We start from the raw sequence: 17,826 nt of genomic DNA on the forward strand, positions 1-17,826 counted from the left end.
GCCCCCATCTCACTGCCTCTGCCCTCACCCTCACAGGTCTCCTCAGAGTCCCCCGGAGGTACCTTCATCTACCAAGGCTCTGTCAAGGGCCAAGGCTTTGGACAGTTCGGCTTTCAAAGACTTGGTAACTAGCATTGGTCCCCTGGAAGGGTGTGCTCGTGGGGCGGGGGAGACACTTGAGTGCTGGGGCAAGGGATTGACGTTCAACAGCCAGATCCAGGGGTCCTTAACCATTTGGGGGCCATGGCCACCTTTGAGATTCTGATAAAGGCTATGGAATATGTCCCCAGAAACAAGCGCATAGACATAATACGCTCAATCTTTGCCAAACAGTGTCAAGGCCCAGCCTCAAGTTGAGACCCCCAGCTTAAGGGACGTTGGGTCTCAGATACAGCTGCCAGCAACACCGCCCAGCCAGCCCTCGGGCATCACACAGACACCCCCGAACAAGCAGACGTGGGGTTATCAGGAGTGCCTTTACTCACAGTGCCCTTTCCAACCCCGAGCAGTCCCGGAAGATGGTTCTCCCCTAGCTTCTTTACCCTGACTGCTACACATCATTGGCATCCAGTGTCCTCACTTCCTCGCTGGCCTTGACCCAGAGCCTCCCGGTCAGAGCCTCAGACTCTAGTCAGAGGAGGGCACCTGGCTTCTCAGAAGTGGTGGAAGGGGAGGCAGGAGGCAGTCATGGGTGCTCAAGGGTCAGCTCCACACATCTCCACCCACCATTCCCAGGGGCTCTGCCTGCCTTTCTCGCAGCTCTGACCTTCAGGAAGCTTCTCCTTGTCTTAAGCAGAAATCTGTTTGCCTGGTTCCCACTCCACACTATTCCTGCCCCAGAGGTATTCTTAGCTCCCCCTTGTGAGCAGTGTGGAGTAAGACCTCTGTCTCCTCCCGACACACGCAGTCCCTTGGTCCCCTGGCCCCTCAGTGCCACACACCAGAGCTGGCCTTCACCGCTGACTCCCTGTCTCCTGAGGCAGACCTGTGCCCTCTTGGAGCCACTAAGCAGGCAGTGTTGCCTCCCCATGGTCTCCCGAGTCCTCCCAGCCTTGTGCTGGGAGGGCCAGAGCAGAGGAGGGGAGACGGTCCCCAGGCTGCTCAGCATCTCCTGTCCCCCACCCCCACCCCCACCAGAGCAGCTCGCTGCTGTTTTGTGTTGTGGCTTCCTTGTAAGCTTCTATCTGATAAAAGGCTCTGGTAGACAAAAGAAGTTTCGAAACTTCTGAAGGGCAACACCCTGGTAAGATTTTATCCTGCCACACGGCTTTAGGTTCTCTGGCAGGTGGGCTCCCCCAGGACTGATGGCTGTCCTTTGCATATGACCTGACAGACTGGTGTGGGGAGTCTTCTCCCCGGGGAATGTCTGAGTATGGGGGGAGGCAGCTGAAGGTGACATCCCTAGCCACGGCCACACCTCCCTCTGGGGCCGTCCCCTCAGATTGTGTGTCTGTGAGCTGAGGTTTATGCTCTGGGACTTTGCAGACCTCAGGCTGCTGGAGTCCGACCCCGAGTCCATCGGCCGCCACTTTGCTTCCAACAGCAGCTCGGTGGCAGCCGCAATCCTGGTGCCTTTCGTCGCCCTCATCATTGCAGGCTTCGTGCTGTATCTCTACAAGCACAGGTACAGGGGAAGAAGGCGGCATGGGGAGAGGGGGGCATGCAGGCCCATCACCCACCCCAGCCCGCCCCCAGCCTTCCCGGCCCCGGAGAGCTGTCATCTTGGGAAAGGAAGACAGAACTTCCTATTCCCTCCCTCTCCCCATTCACACCCCTGAGCCTCTCCCCCTTTTTACGTTTTGGTCACTCTCTCTCTCATTCCCAGGAGAAGACCCAAAGTTCCGTTCAATGGCTACGCCGGCCACGAGAACACAAACGTTCGGGCCACATTTGAGAACCCAATGTACGACCGCAACATCCAGCCCACAGACATCATGGCCACCGAGGCGGAGTTCACAGTCAGTACAGTGTGCACAGCCGTATAGCCACCAGACCTGGCTGCCACCGCCGCCGCCACCGAGAGCCCCGCCTCCGGCAGCCGGTGAGAGGGGGCTTGGGAGGCAGAAGCGCGTAGCGGGCTTGCGCCGAGACACGAGACACGTGCTCCCACAGCCACGTCCAGTGGGAGGAGCCTATGCCCTGAGTGCCGCGGGGCGCCAGACCCTGAGCGGGGCGCTTCCCTGTGCCCTGTCATTATCCCCCGTTAGATGGGAAAACGAGGTAGAAAAGGAATTCATTTGGCCAAGATCACACGCCTAATAAGTAGCAGGGTCACAATCCAATCCATCCAACCCCAGGCAGGCGGACTCCAGAGACTGTGCTCTTAGCCCTTTGGGCTTGGCAAAATATCTAAGCGGAATGTATTAGTGAGGGGTCTCCCGAGAGAGAGATACGTATACACACATAATACATACCTAAGATATACATACCTATCTATGTGTGTATATGTATATACACATATATGCTTATCTCTGTATAAACATCTAAATATCTATATCCACATAGAAAGATGTATGTATACGTATATCTAGATATACAGAGATATCCATGTAGAGACGCATGTATACTGTATATATACAGAGAGAGAGAGAGAGAGAGAGAGAGATTTAGTTTAAGGAACTGGTTCACATGATTGTGGGCGTGGCAAGTCTGAAATCCACAGGGCAGGCCTGCAGGCTGGAAATTCCATCAGGAGTTGATTTAATCTTGATCCAATGGCCATATGGAGACAGAATTCCTTTCTCTTCAGGGACTTCAATCTTTTCTTCTCGGGCATTCAACTGATTGGATGAGGCCCACCTCCGTGGGGTGGGTAATCTGCTTTACTCAGTCTACTGATTTAAATGTTAACACACCCAAAAAATTCCTTCACAGCAACATTTAGACTGGTGTTTGACCAAACAACTAGTGTTTGACCAGAGCCTTGGCAGGGTGACATATCAAATTAACCATCACCTAGAGCATGATAGATGGGCTGACACGATCCCTGCCCGCCTCCAATTCTCCCCTTCCTTCTTTGAGTCCACTTTCTCCTCTAGAGTATTTCTCTTGCTTAAGTCTAAGCTTAAAATTGTAGGTATTGAGATAATTTATGCATGAGATGAAAATTATTTTCAGAATACATAAAGGCAACTATTGAATGCAAATAATTAAATTATTGGGCTTTTCTGCATCCTTTTACATCCATCTGAAACAAACATTTAAAGGAAGAGAAATTATTCCAGAATTCCAGAATTAGTTCTGAGGTTTCATGTCTATGATCCCTGTGTACTTTTTCCTACTCAGAACTCCTACAAATAGAAGCAAAAAAGAAAAGGTAAAATCCTTCCGATGACATAAATCAGGCCTCACCAGTGATCAGTAATGACTCTGAATTTCGAGTTGCTGAATTACTGAACAATATAAGAAAGAAACCAGAATGCCCTCTGACCTGCATATCCCACCTTCCCCCCCCCCAACGCCTGCTCCCTACCTCAGGCTCCACTGGGTCCCCGTGCCTGTGTGCACAGTGTGTCACCTCTGGGTCATGTGCAGTTCAGCAGCCCTCAGCAACACTCATCATGAGCATTCAGGGCCTCTGAATATTCCGCCCAGCCCACAGCTCTCCACGGCGGCCTCTTCTGGCGAGGGGCCCACCTTGTCCTGCCCAGAGCAGGAGCACAGCGAAAACACAGAGAAAGCTGCTCTTGGTTCATGGAGGCAATGTGTGAAAAACCATGTGAACACACACACCCGTCTTTAGAACGAGTAATTAGGTGATAAATTCAAATAATGCCTAAAAGAACAGCTGAAATTAAAATAAGAACCCAAATAGGCAATTCTTGGAGGCCTGTGGGGTCAGTGAGTCAGGGGGCAGGGGGCAGGGCTGTGCTATGGGCTTTCATGGACCCTTTTCTTCCATTAAAAAATGTATATTAAGCATGGTACCTTACAACGGTGTTGTTACAAAGCTGAATAGAACTCAGTCCGGACTGATTATTACAGGTCCATTATTATTCCGATTTTGAAAGAATTGGATCTTGAAAACCATTTTCCTGGGCCCCTAAGTGGGCCCACTGTGGTGGCCCCTAGGCATTGGGTCTCCTGTGCCTAATGGGTAAGTCGAACCTCCAGGGGAAGAAGACAGTATTGGGAAAATGTATGTCCTGCTGAGGGTGTTCCCCACCTATACCCACCCTCGGGTTCGGGAAGATCAAAGGTCAAGGTAACTAATTTCCTTCTTTCCCCTTTATTCCTCTTTGCTTTGCCTCTTTTCTCTCGCCTGCTTCCGCTCCCCACCTCACCCTGCCTGCCCCTCTCATTTACAATCCCCGCGCAATCCGTTTGTCCTCAGTTGTCCAGGGGACAGGCCGTCAGCCCCCTGAGCACAGTGCCCGGTGCCCATCTTCGTCTGTCTCTCTGCCCGTGTCTGCTACTGCTGGGACTTGGGTCCTCACCCCGCCACCACCTGCACCCGCCACCCCAGAGAAGACTCCCGCTGGGCCCCGACTTCGGGGCAGTACAGGAAGAGGGGCTGCAGACGGACACAGGAAGCTTATGGATTTAAAACAGCAAAGCATCTTGTGGCTGGCGGCGGGGGGGGCCCGAGCACACACAGACACACATGCCTCTCCTTCATTTGAGTCCTGCGAAGAGACCGCCGAAGTTTAAAAAAGAGAAATGTGTGTGAAAGATGCCCCCCCCGCCCTGCTCCCCACAAACACAGAGAAGAGGTGAAGAGGAGGCTGCATGCCCCGCCGGCCCTGTGTGAGGAGGCGGCGAGTGTGTTAGGTGGTCAGTGTGTAGAAACCAGCCGTCTGCAACTGGCTGTTCTCCTGCAAAAGTGACAGCAAGGATTACCCCAAGGGCAGAAAAACATCTTAAGAAGTACTTTGGAAATCAGTTTATTTTTTCCAACAGAATTTTATTGAGTTCTAAACCCAGTGAGTTAAAAAGTCATTCTGGGTCCTAGGCAGCACTGGGGAAGGAAGGGTGGGTCGGGGGACGTAGAGCAGGAATCTGGCCTCGAGTCTAAGGTCAGGTCTGGCTGTCAACTGACAAAGAAGAGAAGCGAGGCTGTAGCCCAGACGGAGATGCCGAGTCGGCAGCATTGGGAAGGTGCTGATACAGCAGAGCAGGCCTATCCCAGTGTCCAAAAACTCATGGCTGCCTTGTGTTGAGTTTCTTCTCTGTGCCTGACACTTTAGGTGTATCATTTCTAGACCTTACAACAACCCAAAATGTAGGAATCGTTATTCCTGTTTTATAAATGAGAAAACAGAAGCCCAGAAAGGTTGAAGAGACGTAAGCCACACCGTAAGTGTGGAGTCAGGATGCTAACCCAGGTGGGTCTGACCCCAAAGCCCACTACACCAGCTGCCAGAAACCCAGGTCTAAAGGGGCACCAAATACAGGGAGGAGCAGGTGAATCTGTATAGTAGGACTGTGGCCGGGGCTGGTGGGCCAGGCAGAGGACCTGTGTGTCCTGTCTGGGCTCTTCTCCCTCCGTCTGGGCAGCCTCAGGGAAAGGGACCTCCTAGAGCTGGTGCTGCTCCCTTGGCCCCCAGCAGCCCCTGGCTACAGCAGACACAAGACCTGGGAGCTCCTGAACGGAAAGAACGGAGTGAATGAAAGTCACAACCTCTCCAGCTCCTTGCGAGAAGATTTGATTAATTCTGAGTTCCACTGTGCTTGGGTCCTTACTGAATTCCATACAAGTATTGTTGGGACACTAGCAAGTTTAGGAATCAAACTGTGGCATTTAGAGCCATTTTCTCTGTCCTCGGGAAGGTCCCTGTGGGCTTAAGCACCTGTGCACGTGTGACATGCTGGCCTGAGATGTTCATATCACATACTGAAATAAATCGAAATGGAAGGGAGCGGAGTGGCAGGGACACCTGTTCTTAAACAGATGAGACGATCTGCCTCACGGTAAGAGGGGCCGAGTACAGCGAGAGGCGTCAGTTCCCAGCAGATGGGACTGAGGCTGGCAATGGCGGGAGCCCCGTGCCACCCACACCCGCTCTGGGTCACAGCATCCCTGGGCTTGGCGGGAGAGGGCCAACTCAGCCACACACACTCACGCATTCATATCTCTCTTTCCCGGAAACAAATGCAGGAAGTTCTTTGGCTGCTCCCTTCCTCCCTTCTTTCACTCCTCCCAGACCAACCAGTGGACTCCTCCACCAGCCCTGCCTCCGCCCCCTCCCCTGTGTCCCCGCAGATGCCCAAGGAGCACATGCCAGGGGGGGCGCCCAGCACTCTGCTGTGCATTACCGTTTCCCACCTCCGGCATTCCTGCACCACCTCCAGAGGGTCGGAAGGAACCGGGGCAGTCTAGGCCTTCACTCACCATCCACACCATACACCCACCACCATCCCATGAGGAGGAAAAAAAAAAAAAAAAAGTAAAACAAAAACAAACAAAAAAATCTTTTGTACAGAGATATATTTTTATTATACAAAGTTTGTACAGTGCCAAAAAAAGAAAAAAAGGTGTACATTTTTTTTTCATTATTGTAGGTAAACGGTAGTGGAAGCCTTTTTTGTAAATGTAATAAAATGTATAAATATGGTTTTCAGAAAACATCAAGGACTGTAAATATGTAATCTACACACCTTCTTGGCTTGTCTGCAGTATATACATTTAATTTATCTGTCTCTGTATATGAGGCTTCCCCTGGGGTCCTGCATTATGGTACTTTCCTGAATTTGAAAGCAATTTTAAATTTTTTGAATTCAAATAAAATATAAATTTTTGCATTGGTTTCTTACATTCTAATGGCCTTTTTCATGGCTAGGGGGCAAACGTTTCTTGGGGAAGGGAAGGAAAGACACATTTGGGGCCAGAAGCCAAGAGTGGAAATGTGGAAACCTACCATATTTATACAAAAATTAACACAAAATGGATCACATACCTAAATATAAGACCTAAAATATAAAAGCCCTATAAGAAAGCATGGGGGAATGCTTCATGACATCCAATTTGGCGATGCTTTCTTGGATATGGCACCAAAAGCACAGGCAACAAGAGAAAAAATAGATAATTGGACTTCATCAAATCTAAAAACTGTTTCAAAGCACGCAATCAACAGAGTGAAAAGATAACTTACAGAAGAAATATTTGCAACTCATCTGATAAGGGATTGATATCGCCCAAAAAATAAAGAATTCCCACAATTCAACAACAACAAAAACAGACCTGATGTTAAAATGGGCAAAGGGCTTGAACAGACATTTTTCCAAAGAATATATACAAATAGCCAACAAGCGCATGAAAAGTTGCAAAACATCGCTCATCATTAGGGAAATGCAGTCAAAACCACAGTGAGATGCCACCTCACATCCATTAGGACTGTGAGAAACACAGAAAAAGGGGACCTTGGTAGCTCAATAGGTTAAGCATCTGACTTCAGCTCGGGTCATGATCTCACAGTTTGTGGGTTCGAGCCCCGCATCGGGCTCTGTGCTGACAGTTCAGAGCCTGGAGCCTGCTTCGGATTCTGTGTCTCCCTCTCTCTCTCTCTCTGCCCCTCCCCCACTGGTGTCCTCTCTCCCTCTCTCTCCCTCTCTGTCTCTCTCTCAAAAATATATAAACATTAAAAAAAAAAAAAGCCAGAATATACCAAGCATTGGTTAAGACGTGGAGAAACTGGAGCCACTGTGGAGTGTTGGGGGGAACGTAAGGTAGTACAGCCGCTGTGGAAAACAGTATGGAGGTTCCTCGAGAAATGGACCACTACATGATCCAGCACTTCCTCTTCTGAGCATGTATCCAAAAGAACTGAAAGCAGGGTCACAAAGAGACGTACGTACACCCAGGCTCACAGCATTCTCTGCCGCAGCTTAGGGGTGGTAGCAGCCCAAATGTCGGCTGACAGATGAACGGAGACACAAGATGTGGTGTATACACAGTGCAGTAGCCTGAAAAAGGAAGGAGATGGTGACACATGCTACAACATAGATGAACCTTGAGAACGCTGCGCTGAGTGAAATGACGCAGTGAAATGAACAAGACGAATCCTGCACGAGGCCATAGAAACAGAAAGTAGAATGGTGGCTGCCACGGTGTAGAGACGACATAAATAAAAAACTTGTTTAAAAAAGCATTCCAACACTAGCTGAATACAATTAAACAAGCAATTGCAAATGTTAAGTACAACACACATCAGGGAAATGCAAACAGGCATACAAGAGGAAGATATGAAATTAGAGTTTTCACCAAAAAAAAAAAGGACAAACACATCTTAGAAATTAAGACCAAACTGCAAAGTATCCAAGGGACAACAGATTCAGGAAAAAAAGTATAATCAAGGGCATATGGGAAGAAAATTAAAATGTGTAAGAAAACAAAAATCAAATAAAGGAGTAAAAGGTAAGAAAGTGAGATACAGAAGACAAAGATAAACTGATTTACGTGCAGTAGAAATCCCTGAAGAAGGAAACATAAATAAATAGACCAGAATTAATATTTAAAATTATGCTCTCAGGGTCACGTGCTTCAGCTCTGATCTCGCGGTTCATGAGTTCAAGCCCCGAGTCAGGCTCTGTGCTGACAGCTCAGAGCCTGAAGCCTTCTTTGGATTCTGTGTCTCCTCGCTCTCTGCCCCTCCCCCCCCCCAAAAAATAAATAAACGTTAAAAAAAATTTATGCTCTCAGAAAACTTTCTAGAATTAAAAGAAATTACCATATACATATAATTAACTTATATGTTGAAAGGCCCACCATGCTCCTGGGAAAATTATCCTAGAATGGCCAGATCTGGGACATACCACAGTAAGACCATATTTTAAAGGGGGGAAAAAAAACATTCTCTGGGCCTCCAGGTTAAAAAATAAGTCTGTGGCAAGAAAAGAAAATCGGGTCATCAGACTTCCTAATAGCAGCACACAGTAAGCAAAACAAGAGAGGAGCAGTGTTTTCAACCAGCTGAAGGGAAAATGTGAGCCAAGTATTATCCAGGCAGTAACTGTTAAGACTATGAAACAGTATTAAATATTCCAGAACTCAGGAATATTTTACTCACGAGCCTTTCCTGAAAAGTCTCCTAATGAGAGGACAGGCTTCATCCAACCAAGTGCCAACTAGGAACTTCAGCAAAAAGGCTGGTATTGAGAAGTGATTATATTGAAATCTAAAATGAAGGTGGCAACAGAGACAGAAGAATAGTATGTAAATGCCATGTGTCTGTCAAAGTGGAAATCGTTTTTTAATGGGAAGGGAAGGGAGAGGAAAGGGGGGGGAGTAAAATGAACCCACTGATGGCCACAGAGAGAAGAGGTTGGAGTCAAAAGATCACCTAAAGAAAGGTTTCTCAAACTTGGCACCATTGACGTTTGGGGTGGATACTTGTCTCTGTAGTGCTTGGCTGTGCTGTGAATTATAGAACGTTTAGAAGCATCCCTGGCTTCTGCCCACTAGATGCCAGTAGCACCCTCCTCCAGCAGTGACAACCAAAAAATGTTTTCGGATATTGCCAGATGTCTTCTGGGAAGCAAAACTGATACACAAACACACACACACCTTCCCTCCCCTGCATTGAGAACCACTATTATAAAGCTTATAAAATAGTAAGAACCTAAGTAATGAAAAGGAGGATGAAGGGCAGTACATAGGTGTATTAGTATAAAGGAAATCATTAGAATAAAAATATAAATTTTACGAAATATTAATGCACATTTTAAAAGGACCCAAAATATCACATTCTGAAAGAACCAGTAAGCAGGACAAATACACAAAGCAAATACAACATAAAATATTATGACAGATCTGAAAATAAACACAGCCATTGTATCACGGCATGTAATTAGGTTTCACTTGTTAAAAGGTTTCAGATGCGTTCACAAAGTAAAACTCAACTCTGTGCTATAATAAGAGGCATACCTAAAATAAAGTAAATCAAAACAGCTAAAACCAAAGGAATAGGCATATCCTAATGGTGAAGGCTCGGATTAAGGCATAGAATTCAGCCCGCTGTGCTGACCATCCCACAGGTAGGGCATTGGCCTCTAGGACTTCATCTGTGGTTGTCATTGTGTACCCTGCCTTTCAAATGCCCTCTGTGAAGAAACTGCTACCATCACTGAACAAGGTGAGGCCTGGGTTCTGTAGGGCCTGGTCACGCAGATGTGGGTGGCTTGCGAATACTTCATCGGTCATCTCGGAACAGTCATGATCTGGCGTCCCTTCCTCAGAAGGTAGGAAAGTTTCAGGGTTCAGCATCCACACTGTTTCAAGAGTGACCCGTGGTTTCTCGCAGAGGAGGCTCTGGTATTGTGTTAGCCAAGAGTTGGGAAGGAAGCGGTGTCTGTGAGTGTTCATGAGAGACACAATAGCATGAGGGACCTTGACGTCTAGTTGTTCCAGGGTGAGTTTATCTGCCTCCTTAATGAGCAGAACTGTAGCCGCTAGCGCCTTAAGGCACGGTGGCCATCCTGCCACCACTGGGTCCAGCCTCTTCAACAGGTATGCTATTGGTCGTTGCCAAGGGCCAATGGTGTGTGTGAGAACCCCAAGGGAGACCTTTTCCACCTCATGCACAAAGAGATTAGAAGGCTTTTCTATGTCTGGCAGGCCAAGGGCTGGTACCTACCCCAAGGCGGCCTTTGTCTCTAGGAAGGCGGCTTAGGCCTCCTCTGTCCAGACAGGGGCTCTCGATCCGGCCCTACCAAGAGATTATAAGAGGGGTCTTGTTATTGCCGAGAATCCAAAAATCCAGATCCGGCAGAATGCTGCAGACCCCAGGAATTCTTGTAACCCCCTCTTAGTCTGGGGCTGGGGTAGGGAGGTAATGATCTTTTTCTGTCTGGCCCTAGAGCTCTTTGTCCATGGGTGAGGAGCAAGCCTAAGTATTGGACTTGCTGTTGGCAGATCTGTGCCTTTTTTCATGACACCCGATACCCTGAGTCCAACAGGAGTTGGAGGAGGGCCCTTATGCCCTCTGTACATATCTCTCGGGTATTGCTGGCAAGGAGGAGGTCATCCACATACTGGAGAAGGGTGCAATGTGTGTCCTCCCTTGGAAAGCTGGCGAGGTCTCCGGTCAGTGCCTTCCCAAAGAAGGCAGGCGAGTTTTTAAACCCCTGTGGGAGGCGCGTCCAAATCAGTTGCATCTGACGCCCTGTGTCTGGTTCGGTCCATTCGAAGGCAAACAAGGGTTGGCTCTGGAGGCCAAGTGGAGGCAGAAGAAGGCATCCTTTAAGTCTAGGCAAGTAAATCATCTGATAGAGCCTGGGATCTGGCTGAGGAGGGTGTACAGGTTCAGGAACACCAAGTGCAAGCAGACAGTCACTTTGTTGATAACTCGTAGGTCTTGGATTGGTCAGTACACTCCTCTCGGCTTCTTGCCTGGCAAGAGTGGGGTGTTCCAGAGTGACTGGCATTCAACCAGCATGCCTGCTTCTTTGAGTCTGGTCAGGTGTTCTTGGATGCCCACCCTTGTCTCTTGTGGCAGGGGTATTGCCACTGTCTCTGCGGTTGAGCCCCTGGGATTAACTACAATGACGAGGGCCCAGTTGTGGGCAAGTCTGGGGGCGCTGTCCTCGGCCCATACAGTGGGGAAGGCAGTTCTGAATTTGGACGGGCCACTTGGTTGGGCCTAGGCGCAGAATAGCCTTCATTTGGATCCAGTCGGAGGCTGGTGCGTCCCATTGGCTCAAAGGTTATTTGGGCCCCCAGCTTTGAGAATATATCCCAGCCGAGGAGAGGGATAGGGCACTCAGGTAGATAGAGGAATTCATGCTGTACCATGTGGCCCCCGAATTCACATAAAAGTCATAGTTTGGCCCCCTACTTTCATTTTGACCATGGGCCCATGGGGGCCAAGAAGTGAGCCCAGTCCCCCTCAATCTGAATCTACTCCTATTAGGCCTATGAGGTCTTTCCTGCAGCGTTCTTCTGCGTATCAGCTGGGTTTCTGGGACTTTCCCCAGTTGGGATATTTATTCTTTCAACATCCTTTCTCCTTGCAGTAAGGCGCACTGATTCCTTGCTAAGGAGGTTCTGGGCCTCCCCCCTTTTGGCAGCTCTCTTGTGCCTCAGGATCAAATGGGTGTAAACGTCGTAAGCCTTGAGAGCCTCCCATAATAATCCCCAGGGGATTCCCCTAGCTTCTGGGCATACTCATGGGCTTCTTAGCCCCTGCTCAGATCCCCCAGAGGAGAGCCTCTTGGTACTGGCAGATGTGGACCGGCGTCTGGAGAGTTCCTGCACCTGGCCAAGGGCGCAATCTGGCAGCTGGTCCGGGGGAGAGAGGACCTGCTGAGTCCAGAGGTGGTGGGGAGACTGAAGGTGGTGGAGTATTGGGAACCGGGGGGTTTGGGGGCAAGATTGGTTCTTCCTCTAGATCACTGGCAAGAATTTGTGGAGGTCGGGACTTCTGTTGACCTTCCTTGGGCTGCTTTGTCGAGGCATCTAAGACCCTAGCCTGTCCCTGTTTGTTGCAGGTAAATCTTACCCAAGGGGGAAGGGTTTGGGCAATCCCTAACCAGGAGTCAATATACGAGAACTGATCAGGGTGACCCGGGTCCCAGATGAAAACACGCCAGACACGGTGAACCGTTAGGACATCTAAGGTTCCCTTCGAGAGCCATCCTACACCAAAAGTGGGCCATTCCAAGTTACATGGGGTCCTTAACTTGCTGGGGGTCGTCTTAATTCCGTAGTCTCCCGAAAACCCCTTTTTTGCTCTGTCACACCCCATAGTGTTCCCGTGAGAAGGAATCGCAAAGACAGAGGAGTAGGGGTGCCCCCTTTAATGAGGAGACCAGTCAGATGCCTATCTGGCCATATCCCAAAGGAACTTAGGTGACAGCCATAGCGGTCTCAGCTTTGTGACACGACTGGAAACTATTCCGATGCCACCATGGGCTGCGTGCCATTCACCACGGAATCGCAGATGGGCCCACTCAGACTCCATGGACTTTTGGGGACCGTTAGGGTGCCCGCGCATGGAGCCACAGAACTGAACTCGGCAGGCAAGCCAGACCCAAGTCGCACACTCACGCTCACACACACACCAGAGGTTATGACATTCCCTCCCACAGAATTCTGACAGGTGAGACCACTTGAGGTCTCCAGGGAGTGATCAGGTCCTGCTTCCACCCCTGTGGGTGGGCTGGACAGGACAGAATTGGGTCCCAGGCCTTACCGGTATCTGACGTCAGGTCCAGGTCGTCACCTGCCAAGTCTCCTCCAGTCCAGCAGGAACGGCGGAGCGGGGCCAGCCTGAAGCCACCGAGCAGGAGACTGCGGAAAATCAGGCAGGGCGCGCCTTCTGCATTGCAATTCCTCGCTCCATCACCGCCTCGCCATTTTCCCAAACTGATGGCAACGGGCCACCATGGTTGGGTTTCCCGGTCAGAGAACCAAATGTTACAGAACCTGGTCTGATGGCCCAGTGGAAGAACCAAGCAGCACCCAGAGATGTTGAAAGGCAGGAGGTTGATTTCACACCAGCGGGCTCAGGGGAGATCACTCTCCAGAGGTCTGAGCCCTGAGCATAAGCAGAGGGAACAATTTACAGTCTGTTACTTCCGCATTCCGCGTTAGGAGTAATTTGGTATTTGGGCAAGCGGGGCGGGAAGAAGAACCCGGGAGGGGGTTCTTAGGTCGGGGACTGGAATTTCCCTATCAGTCCTGTCGGCCATCTTTTAACAGATTTTTCCCTATCAGGAAGGGATATGAAGACAGGAAGGAGGTGATAATAGAGGAGACGGGGTAAGGGGTGGGGAGTGGTTAGGGACCGAAGGTCCTTAGGTGTATTTCCTCCCCACTGCAGAAAGAAGAAACCCAACTCTAACTTCACAACAAAATGCGTTGGCTCGGGGCGCCTGGGTGGCTCAGTCGGTTAAGCCTCTAACTTCAGCTCAGGTCACGATCTCACGGTCCGTGGGTTCGAGCCCTGCGTCGGGCTCTGGGCTGATGGCTCAGAGCCTGGAGCCTGCTTCCGATTCTGTCTCTCTCTCTCTCTCTGACCCTCCCCCGTTCATGCTCTGTCTCTCTCTGTCTCAAAAATAAATAAACGTTAAAAAAAAAAAAATGCGTTGGCTCACGTGACAAAGTCCAGTAACTGAGTGGGCTGTGACTTAGCCAGTATCTCCAGCTCCATTTCTCTGGGATTCCCTCGGCTGTGTGGCCGTGGCTCCAGGCAGGCTTTCTCAAGGCAGTAATGTTCAGAAACTCATCTTCTATTCCCACCCCCCAGCAGTTATTTCGTTGACGCAAATCGGGTCACCCATTCCTGATCATCCAATCCCTGTCATCATGAGAATGTCATCACTGCATAGCTACTTGTGTTCCTAGTTGGAAAACAGGCCAAGGAGAATGGGATTATCCCCAAAGCAGGCCCTGTCTGGAACCCAAGGAGGGGAAGCCCTGAGACACATGGGCTTCCTGGAAGGAAAAGCTACCTAAACAAAAACTACAGTACTCTTAAGAAGAGGGGATGTGGGGCGCCTGGGTGGCTCAGTCAGTTAAGCATCTGACTTCAGCTCAGGTCATGATCTCGTAGTCTGTGAGTTCGAGCCCTACATCGGGCTCTGTGCTGACAGCTCAGAGCCTGGAGCCTGCTTCGGATTCTACGTCTCCCTCTCTCTCTCTGCCCCTTCCCCACTCACACTCTGTCTCTCCATCTCTTAAAAATAAATAAACATTAAAAAAAAAGAGAAGGGGGGAAGCGCCCAGCAGTGTCCACCACAGACACTAAAAAATAAACATGCAAAAACAGACTGGGATAATGCAAAGAGAGTCGGGTAGGAGTCCGTGGCTTTCAAATTGAGCCCTGAGAGAGGGCTTCCAGGGAAGGTGGCTGAGTAGGAGGATCCTGGGCTCACCTCATCCCATGGATACAACTAGAAAACACTCACATCAGTGTAAGTAACCCAGAAAATGACCCAGAGTCTGGCAGAACAGACTCTCCACAAGTCAAGGCAGAGAAGAGGCCTCATCGAAGAGGGTAGGAAGGGTGGAGACGCAGTCAGGAGCTAAATGGACCCCGGAGACTGTCCAGGGGACGGAGGGACCTGTGAGCATGGAGGGGAGAGGACCCTGGAGAGACCACACAAGGAAGACGAATCCCCCTAACATTTGGCTTTGAAAACCAGGGGGGCCAAACTTCACGAGTTCTTATCATCAGCGGGACTCAACACCTGGAACTTTAAAAGTCAGTGAGTGGGCTTGGCTCTGGGAAACTGAGTCCCTTCCCTTAAAGAGATAGTACAACAAACAGCCCACAGACATACAGCATAGAAGCAGCAGTTGGAAACACTCCTGACACCTACAAGAGGGAGATTTGTTTACTCATCTCAGGGCGCGTCACAGAGGGACAGTGATCACGGGGAGACTCCTCCAGGAACAAAGGAGCTGGTGGGCATCTGGCACCTCAACATACACCACAGCCACCTGTGGGAACCGGCAGGTCACCAGACTCCCTGCCTGTCTTGCTAACAGCACACCCTGCCCTCCACATTTCCTTGCAGGCCCGCCCCCTCCAGCCGGGCCTCCGCTCCAGGTCCCCTCACCCAACAGACACGTGCAAACCTTGCTAACCCCATGTGTCCCACCCCAGTGTGTTTCTGCAGATCCCCCTCGCCCCCCACAACCCAGCCTGCCTCGGTCTAAGTGGTTGCAGGTACCCTCCTGCAGGAAAGACCGTAAGTGGGAGTAAGAAAAGTAGGAAGCAGTAAAATTGAGTATGTCTATAAAAATCAGTCAAGGGGGATGCACAAAATAAAAGGATGTAAAGCATGACACCACATACCTAAACAGGGGGGAGAGGAGTAAAGAATGGGCTCAAACTGAAGCGACCATCAATATACTGTAGACTACCGTATGCATAAGGTGTTATATACAAACCTAATGGTGGCCACAAATCAAAAACCAGTAATAGATATGCAAAAAAATAAAGAGAAAGAAATCCAACTATATCACTAAAGAAAGCCAGCAAACCGTGAGAGAAGAGAGCAAGAGAAGAAACAGAAAAGAACTATAAAAACAACCAGAAAACAAGAAACAAAATGGCGATAAGCACATACCCATAAATAATTACTTGGAATGTAAATGAACTAAACACTCCAATTAAAAGACATAGGGTGACAGATTGGATAAAAAGCAAGAGCCATCGATAGGCTGCCTACAAGAGACTCATTACAGACCTAAAGACACATGCATATGGAAAGTGAAGGGATGGTAAACTATTTATCACACAAATGGAAGTGAAAAGACAGCCAGGATAGCAATACTTATATCTGACAAAATACACTTTAAAACAAAAACTGCAACAAGAGACAAAGAAGGACACTATATAATCACGAAGGAGACAATCCAACAAGAAGATATAACAATTCTAAATATTTATGCACCCAATATGAAAGCACCCGCATATATAAAGCAGTTAATAACAAACATAAAGGCAATAGTCAAGAGTAATATAATAATAGCAGGGGACTTGTTAGTACCTCAGTTACATCAATGGATAGATCATGCAAACAGAAAATCAACAAGGAAACAGTGGCTTTGAATGATACGTTGGGCCAGGTGGATCTAACAGATATAATCAGAACATTCCATCCTAAAACAGCAGAATAAACATTCTTTTCAAGTGTACATGGAACATTCTCCAGAATAGATCACATACAAGCCTCAACAAATTCAAAAAGATTGAAGTCATACCATACATATTTTCCAAAGACAATGTTATGAAACTAGAAATCGACCACAAGGAAACATCTGGAAAGAACACAAATGCATGGAGGTTAAATAACATGCAAATAGATCACATATTAGGTCACAAAACAAGTCTCAACAAATTTAAAGTAATTGAAGTCATACCATGCATTGTTTCCAACCACAATGCTATGAAACTAGAAATTGACCACAAGGAAACATCTGGAAAGAACACAAAAACATGGAGACTATCTAACATGCTACAAAATAATGAATGGGTCAACCAAGAACTCAAAGAAGAAATCAAAAATTACATGGAGGGGGCTCTTGGGTGGCTCAGTCAGTTAAGGACCCAACTTCGGCTCAGGTCATGATCTCATGGTTCATGGGTCCGAGCCCTGCACTGGGCTCTGTGCTGACAGCTCAGAGCCTGGAGCCTGCTTCAGATTCTCTGTCTCTCTCTCTCTCTGCCCCTGTTCCTTCTCTCTCTCCCTCGCTCTCTCTCTCTCTCTCTCAAAAATAAATAAAAATTAAAAAAATACATAGAGAAAAATGAAAATACAACGGTCCAAAATCTTTGGGATACAAAAAAAGCAGTCCTAGGGTTTATAGCAATGCAGGGCCACCTCAAGAAGCAAGAAAAGTCTCAAATAAATTGAGACCTGAAAGATGAGTGGGCATTAGCCAGGTGATGAATGCAGGGAAGAGGAATCCATGAAGTGGGAACTGCATGTGCGAACATTGGGAAGAGCTCACCTGTTGGAGGAACAGAAGGGAGGCCACTGTGGCTGAAGTGTATTAAAGGAGGGGAACAGTGTGTGACAGAGAGCAAGTGCAAAATCATGCACCCGGGGTGGAAAGCCCAGTGACCTGACCTGATTTATGTTGTAAGAAAATAACATGCAACTTTTGGAGCGTGGGTTGAAGAAGACCAAAAAGCAGAAGTAGGAATGCGAGTTAGGAGGCGGCTGCAGCTGACCAGGTGGGTGATGGTAGCCAGGATGAAGGCAGTAGCCATGGGAATGGAGAGCAAGGGGTAGAGTCAAGGTGTCCTTTGGAGATTTAGTCCACGTGATTCGGTGATTGGATATAGAGGCAAGGGAGGAAGAAGAGTCAGAGGTGACTCTTGAGCAACTGGATGGATGATGCTACTCTTTACTGGGATGAAAAAGAAAGGTTGGAGG

At 48.8% G+C, this 17,826-nt stretch overlaps 1 protein-coding gene across 3 annotated transcripts in view; it reads left to right on the forward strand.

The window, feature by feature from the left end:
• The window catches only part of CSMD2 (CUB and Sushi multiple domains 2), a 599,309-nt gene extending 592,645 nt beyond the window's left edge, over positions 1 to 6,664 (forward strand). For all 3 annotated transcript variants that reach the window (XM_078452082.2, XM_078452083.2, XM_078452084.2), the window contains 4 exons: positions 37 to 124; positions 1,486 to 1,624; positions 1,826 to 2,041; positions 4,334 to 6,664. In XM_078452082.2, the coding sequence (XP_078308208.2) occupies positions 37 to 124; positions 1,486 to 1,624; positions 1,826 to 1,985 (387 nt within the window). In that variant the 3' untranslated portion in view covers positions 1,986 to 2,041; positions 4,334 to 6,664. The remainder of the gene's footprint in view (positions 1 to 36; positions 125 to 1,485; positions 1,625 to 1,825; positions 2,042 to 4,333) is intronic.
• Positions 6,665 to 17,826: the final 11,162 nt, after the last annotated feature.

Source organism: Panthera onca, chromosome C1 (assembly GCF_046562875.1).
Source record: "Panthera onca isolate mPanOnc1 chromosome C1, mPanOnc1 haplotype 2, whole genome shotgun sequence".
Classification (NCBI taxonomy): domain Eukaryota; kingdom Metazoa; phylum Chordata; class Mammalia; order Carnivora; family Felidae; genus Panthera; species Panthera onca.